The 8,148-nt window shown below is 31.7% G+C and overlaps 1 protein-coding gene across 1 annotated transcript; it reads right to left on the reverse strand.

Moving 5' to 3' along the window:
- Positions 1–2,005: 2,005 nt before the first annotated feature.
- Positions 2,006–4,603, reverse strand: LOC143564975 (cysteine proteinase COT44-like). The gene is made up of 4 exons (XM_077052099.1): positions 4,510–4,603; positions 2,527–2,765; positions 2,309–2,446; positions 2,006–2,230 (listed from the first exon to the last, which is right to left on the reverse strand). The coding sequence occupies exons 1-4, from the start codon at positions 4,601–4,603 to the stop codon at positions 2,006–2,008; spliced, it is 696 nt and encodes a 231-aa protein (XP_076908214.1).
- Positions 4,604–8,148: the final 3,545 nt, after the last annotated feature.

The raw sequence follows: 8,148 nt of genomic DNA on the forward strand, positions 1-8,148 counted from the left end.
TGTTCATATTACTGCATGCAGACACCTAACACTGTGTTCATATTACTGCATGCTGACTCGAATGCTGTTGAACCCTCTTTTAATTTACACCCGGAAAGGGAAAACCATTGATTTCGTTCTGCTTTTGACTTTTTTGATTTTACCATTTGTGCTTGAAAATTTTTGATGAAATTATTTTTTGGTCCAAAGTAATGAATTTGGGATTCTTTTGTTGTTAATTGCTAATTAATTGGCTATAATACATTTGGGTTACACTATTTATTAAATTTTTACATTTACATAATATCAATATTAAACACGAAAATACACAAATTCGATTCGGTTTTTAACTTTTTATGAAACATAATTCCAAACTGACTGTTTTTGTTTGGCTTCAATTCATTATTTTTATCTATCATAAATTACTAGAGAAACTTGTTACATGAATAATTTAGAAATACTAACCCTAGAATTTGATATCATCATCTTCGACTTCAACCTTTCCCGACTTCTAAATTCGTTGTTATCAAATGCGAACCCATCATTTTTACAAGACAAAACAAAAAAACTATTTAGTTTACAAACAGCTGAAGTCGTAGTTGGTGTGGCTTGTTTTGATTTGTTGAATTTGATAAAATAGATAGTTGTCTAGAATTCATGTTCACATACTGTTTCGATGGTTGAAAACTAAAAGGTAACTTGTTTGGATGTTTATAATTTAATTTATGCTCTTTGGTAGCGGGAAGCAACACGAGGAGACATCGTGTGCTGAATTTTGATGAGAATGAGGATCATGAGAATAGTTTAATGTTACATCTAACATATGATGTTACATCGGTTGCTGAATTTCGGGAAGGAACCGTCCAAAACTTAGTTGGTTTGAGTTTTGTACGATTTGGACTTGGAACCGGTTATTTAACTTTTATTATTATTATTTTTTGTTCCTCAAAAATAAGGATGTAATGTAACAATTTATTTTGTATCATAAAATATCTAATAGATTAGCATAATAAAATGTACGTTTTAACTTGTTTGGTTGTAACTTAAAAGCATAATTTAATCATCTCCTTTAACCGTCTTCTCTTCTGATCAAATCAGATTAGGGCATCGGTTTGGTTTCACAGCAGTTATTTATTTATTTATTTATTTTTATTTTATTTTATTTTTTTCGTTTGGTCGGTACGTAACTCAAGTTTGTCTTCAACAAATCACTCGCCAACATTCTTCCATAGTTTTGAAAAAAACATCATGGCTTAGGGGCTATGTAAGTATGTTGTCTGTTTGTTTACTTGAACCACAATGCTCCAAAGAAACCACTTCGTCTTTAACTAAATTTCATGACGAAAATGAAAACGAATTCTGATGTGCTTACCGTATTCTTAGACAATTTGATTGTAGACATGCTTTTACATTTTATTATCACTTTCATTGAGCACGTATAAACCAAGTTCATCGTTGCCGAATGATTTCAAATTCCCATCACAGAAGTCAAATATAAAACAAGTATAGCCTAATTCCAAACGATAGCTAGTTTTATTTTATGCTTGAAAATTAAAAATAATCGACAAAAAGCTATGATACTAATCTCATTTTTATCTCTTTCCATCCATCACTTCCAAAGGAAATAAAAATAACACTCATTATTAGTTTATTATTATTATTACTAAAAGGTCATAATTTCAATGAAGTTCAGACGATAACATAGTCAGTCTATTGGTAATAAGCTTTTATCGAATATAAATATTAGTTTTATTATTATATTACACAAATTAATTATCATTTCATTTGCCACCAATCTATTCATCTTGTTCTCAATCATTTTCAACTCAACTCTTCCTCTATCCATCCTTAATTACATCTATATTTGTTAATTAATACTTAATCAAAAACATAAACATAACCAATTAACTACATGTTCAAATGAAAAACATAAATATCATAACCAAGTTCATGCTTAAAAAGATCGTGTTCCATAGTATGATAATACTTTAAACATAAACTAATATAGTGTATTCAAATATTAAATTTACATGTTAAAACCTTTTATCAAAGGGTAATAGCATCGAGTTGATATCCCCACTGTTCCCTTAGGATCGGTAACATTCCTCTCGAGGCGGAGGTACCCGCCATCACCCCACTTGTCACCCCACGAGCCTTTGATTATCCAATAATCAATGCCATTTTCTCTTCCGAAACCAACAATTAAAACATTGTGGTTACATTTATAGACAGGTATATAACGCACTATTTCCTGATAAAAACAAAGAAATTGCATGTTATTACACAAGGAAAAGATTAAGATTTTATAATTTATAATTTACTTTTTTACCTTTGGAGAACTGAGCTTTTTAATCTTTGTGCAATCTATCTCAGCTGTTACAGGTTGTTTCCTCACAGCCTCTTTCAACGCCTCCTCATCGCACGATGGCACATCCTTATACCCATGTATTTTAGCAGCAACCCTCATCTGCAAGACAAGTTTAAATGCAATTGTAGTTTATTATTATTTTTTTTATAGTTCTAAAAGTATAAAATGTATATACTAACATGTCTAACTTTGCATGTTCCTTTTTCACCCTTGAATGGATACTCTTCTTCACTAGGGACCCCACCCCCATACTTGATGATGAACTTAAATGCTTTCTTCACTTGACCCATAGCAAAACCCTTGTTAAAGTCCTTATCACAATCGATGAGAAACTGTTCAAACAGTGAAATCATCTTCTTGGTATGAAGAAAATTAGCAGATTCTATGGCTGCAATTGCTCCAAATGACCAGCACACACCTTCATTCAAGGAAATATCATATTAGAGTGCTAGTGTAAATAATTGGTAATTTAATGACATAGTAAGATGGTTCGGTTTTGTTATATGCATTAAAATATCTTTGGGATCAATGCCACCAAGAAAATGAAAATGTTTAAGAAATTTGTTTGGTTTCACATAATCACGAAATGAAATGGCAACAAAAACCGACGCTAGTGGTGGGGTGTAAACAAGTCAAGTCGAACCTGAGGTCGACTCGTTTAACTTACCGAGAGCATGAGCTTGGCTGTTTTATGTTGTATTTCTAAACCTCAAGCTCGAGTCGTGAATAGTTATTCTAGCTAGAGTTAGCTAGGCTTGTTCATTATTTCTTAATTAAGTTATATATTTTTATGTGTTTTAAGTCAATTATAGTTTTATATATAAAATAATATATATTATTTAGATGCTATTATCATAATTTTACACATAACAGTAATTATTATAAAATTATACATTAAATATGTAACATAAAAACTATATATAAAAAAAAGACAAGCTCGTTTATGCTTACAATACGGCTCAAGCTCGGACTCATCATTTACTAAACAAGCTTATATTAAGGCTCGAGCTCATTTGAGTTCGGCTTGTTTCAAACTTTTCTGAAAGCCGGTGTCTAGTAGCTTGCGAGCAAGTTGGCTCGATTTTACACCAAACAGAAACCATGAAGAAACGATACATATAAATTCAAACCAATGAAATGCATGTCCACGCCTTTTTAGAGCGCGGTTGAGTATATTTGTTTTTAAAAATAAATTTTGCATAGCAGCCGCTCCAACGCCTCAATAAACCACTTTTGTACTAGTGATCCGAGCTTGGCTCGTTTAAAGTACAATTCTCAAAATAGGTAAAAACTCATAACAACTAAATAATACGTCGAGCCCGAGTTTGAAAAATCAACTGACGATCCGAGTCCGAACCTTAAATAAAGCTCGCTTAGTCATCGAGCCTTAACGAACCTCATGTGTTTTTAAGTTTTACCTCTTCCAGATTTCTATGTATTAGCTTTACATTACCCAGTCGAGCTCAACCCGAGCTTTGGCAAGTTTACAAGCTCGAGCCGCGCTTAGACTCGTTAAAAGTTTTTCTCAAAATAATTAAAAACTTATATGAATTAATAAACAAACAATACACGAGTCGAGCTCAAGCTTGAAAAAAACATGTTGCGAGCAGAGCTTACAAGCTTAGGCTCGTTAAAATTATTTCTCAAAATAGATAAAAACGTATATGAACTAAATAATTAATAATACACGAACGCCTCAATAATCCACTTTTGTACTAGTGAGCCGAGCTTGGCTCGTTTAAAGTACTACAAGAGTTCGAGCCGGTCGAGCTTAGGCTCGTATAAACTTTTATTCAAAACAGGTAAAAACACATAAAAACTAAATAATACGGTCGCCGAACTTGGCTCGTTTAAAGTACTACACGAGTTCGAGCCGGTCGAGCTTAGGCTCGTGTAAACTTTTATTCAAAACAGAGCTTGAAAAAACAACTAACGAGCAGAGCTCGAACCTCAAATAAAACTCGTTTATTATCGAGTCGAGCTTGAGCTTAGAAAAAACAACTTGCGAGTCGAGCTTGTTTACAACCCCTTGTACTTAATGTCACCATATCTACTATTATTCCGTGAAAAATAACAAAGTTTTTTGAAAATAATAAAATAAATATATAAACAATAAAATATAAAAAAAAAAACAACAAAGGTATGGGAGGTGAATCGCTTACAGCCTTTTCCTTGGTCCTTGACTTTACCAACGACGCCACACTGACGCCAGTCAACACTATCAGCAGCATCTTCTTGGTGACCATGATCAGCCATATTAGCAAATAGGATGAATCTTGAGTGCAAACAATAATAATAATATCACTAAACCACTACACTGAACTCAGCTTTTGAGATAAATGAGCACCTGTGGAATGATATTGAGAAGAAAAATACAAGATCAGTAAAGTAAAAATGTAAACCCTAACCCTTGTCAAGAGCAAGCAAGTTACAAACAAATATCACTCACCTAAACCAGCTTGCTTCTTACTAGACAGACACTGCAATCAGCTTCTTGACGATAAGATTGTGTGATTTTTTTTAAGAATATTGAAACCAGCTGAAACAATGTGTAGTTTCTTTTTTTTGTTTTGAGTGTTTTTTAATTCCTAAGATCAGCTTATTATAGAAAGAGAGAGTGTGTGTGTAGTGCAAACACTAAACATTCTTACAATACAACCAGCTCTTGGCCCACTAAATCCTAAACCAATTTTAGAAATATAGGCCCAAGCAACCGACCCCGATACCTATAAAAATTTTCGAACGAAATCGCGAAAACTTACCATACGAATCGAAAAAACGAGGGTAAACCGGCAGGGGACATATGTGTTACATGAGTGTTTAATTAATGACGCTATTCATTAGGAAGTATAAATAATCCTAAACCCCCCTTGAGGTTTCCATAAATTAAAAGGCAACAAATTAATTAAGTAATTAATATCGTTAAAAAGTTTCCATATATAAAATATGTTACATATCATGAGACCTATGAATCTTGACCTTGATTATATATTGTTACTTTCCATTGTGCCATCTCAAGTGTCTTAATCGGACATGTGTTTTTATTTTTTTAAATAAAAATAAAATAAAATAAGCATATGCATCTTTACAAAGTTTAAGAAACTTGTTCATACCACTAACAATGTACGTAGCTAGGTAGATCGATGGGGTTAAATCTCAATTAACAATGTAGGTACATCGATTAGTTATCTTTACATGGATCTTAATTAAATAGCAACCTCGTCCTAATTACTGAAAGCTGGTTAGTACAAATCTTGGATGGTAAAATGGTCACATTATAAATGGTCCCATCTATTTTTTTTTAATACATTATAGATATCTTATATATGTATTTAATTAATTAAGTGTTTAGTCACTAGATATAGATAGAATATTTCTCATAAGAGGAAAAATACTACTTATGTAAGAAAGTTATATGTAACAACTATATATGGTCGCAATATCAGTTGTTTACCGGATTAGAGAAAGGATAGTTGCATGTGGCTGGTATGCATGGGATTGTATCTTCAAAATGTGTGCAACACACAGCGTTATATCTATTCATTTTCCTCATAATCATGATTATTAGATATGTAGTTGATCTTTGAGTTGCAAGAAAATGGAAATCACAATCTCCAAAATATATTAAAGGCCGTTCATTTTCTATAGCAAAAGTCTATATATAGAAGCGTAGAATGTCAAATCATGTTCCCTACATATATTAAACAGATTCAATAATGAACGGTCGATTGAGCTTGGTGGCGTTGGCATATTTGAGTTTGAGGGTGGCGTAGAGGTGTATGAGTAGAAGCCATCTTACATCAACCGCTGCTGACGGAAATGAAAATAAGCACAACTGCTCAATCAAAATCTTCTAACACTTGGTGCTAACCTTCATCTCTTTTCTCAAATTATTATTTACACTAATTAAAGTTGACTTAAATGTTCTAAAAGTTAAAAAGTAATCTTTATTGACAAAAACATCAAAGAAAAAGCCTATGCCATAACCATGTATCTTTTTTATATGACATTTTGTATTGTAAATTTGCAACTCAACAAGAAGTCATGTCATGTTTTCATTCAGTCAACCCATATTTTTGTACTTTAATCAGAGTACTTTATGTAGTAGTCCTTTCTTGTCGGATATTTCCCTGAGGAAACCTTTGTATGTCAGAGATTAATGCCTTTTATTTGATATTCTTGCCTTAAAATGATTTTGTTTATGAGCATGAGCTCCTTAATTATTTAATGTGCTTACTTGATAGAAAATACTAACCCACTGTGCTTTATTTTCATGATAGTTTTATATAAATATTTCTTAGTTTTTAGTAATTTATTTATATGTTAAAAGATATAAATTATATTTTTCAAAATGATAGTTTGGCCTTTCAAAAGTAATGATGCTGATTTGACATCTTCACTCAGATGCATATAAAACAATTGTAATTAATAGCCCAAGTAAAAGTAAAGGTAAAACTAGTAGGGATTGTAAGGAAACATTATGAAGCAAAAGCATACAAGCATATACCTTATAAGGAAATAACCCTAACTATTTATGAAAAACTAGTGATAATTCTTTACATCCTTAGTTCTCAATGGGTATGTATTCCCCTAAAATGTTATCTACCACATATGTCATCAAATGATCGATAAGAATTGTTATTTTTGTTTGAAAATTGTTAATAATAATCAAGAAAATAATTGCTATGAAACTAACCTCATTTTTAATTCTTTATATCCATTTTCTCCCAACATAACATACATAATTCATTATTGTTATTATTATTATTAAAAATTATTACTGTGTAGGTTTCAAACCATAACATAATCTAGCACCCACTGACAACTATTCTAGCAGTAGTATAATATCTTTTTTTGTCTCAGATCTCAAATTATTAGCAAGACTGGAGATGGATAATATATTTTCGTTTCCCAGAGTATAATAATGAAAATCATCCTAGTTAGAAGAAAAATACGGGCAAAAGCAGGCAAGCAAACAAAAGGGATGTTTATGAACAAAAGTGAGAATTATGACTATCAGTCAGAAGTGGTTTTCATTGAATAAAACTGAAGATGGGTAATTGGTTTTCATTGAATATAAATGTCAATAACCTTTTTTTTATTATTATTATGATTATTATAAGCCAAAAGTGAGAAAAACACCATATAATTATCCCCTAAATGCCACCCAAAATGTACTTCACCATGAAGCATACTGCTTAGTATTTTTTTACACAAATTATCTTTTCCTTTATTTGTTGTAATTAACTGGATCAAGTACACACAATACAACCGGTTTAAACTCAATACATTAACCCCTATATTTATAGCCTAATTGACCCAATCTAAACATGCTTAAACTCATACTTCCAATTTCGAGACTTTGAAATAATAGATAAACTTGCCAAACACTTAAAACTACTAAACCACTATTCAAACTAATTAAACTAAACTTGTAATTTTAGCTCCTCAACTTTCTCTTTTGACCTATTTCAGAATTAACTTTCAATGTTATTAAGCCAGTCTCTAGCTCTAAGCCTCTACTTTTAGATATATGTGTCTAATAACCCAAAAAACATTATAATATGAAGTAAAAGAAACACGCAAAAACTTAGCAAAGTAACTTAGCTCCAATTTTAGATATATTTGTATGTGTAGAGAGTACCTTGTGGGGGGTGGTTTATTGCATTTCCCTTCATTGTTTGTAGATCGAGTTGATCATTTCTAACCCGTACGTGCATCTTGTAACACCAAATAACAACAATATATTCGTATCATATCTGCTTCTTCGATTTTTCTTCCCAGCATGCAAATAAGTTATG

The sequence above is a fragment of the Bidens hawaiensis genome, unplaced genomic scaffold (genome assembly GCF_021521415.1).
Source record: "Bidens hawaiensis isolate Kalapana, Puna unplaced genomic scaffold, B.hawaiensis_p1.1 tig00022192_1, whole genome shotgun sequence".
Taxonomy (NCBI): Eukaryota; Viridiplantae; Streptophyta; class Magnoliopsida; order Asterales; family Asteraceae; genus Bidens; species Bidens hawaiensis.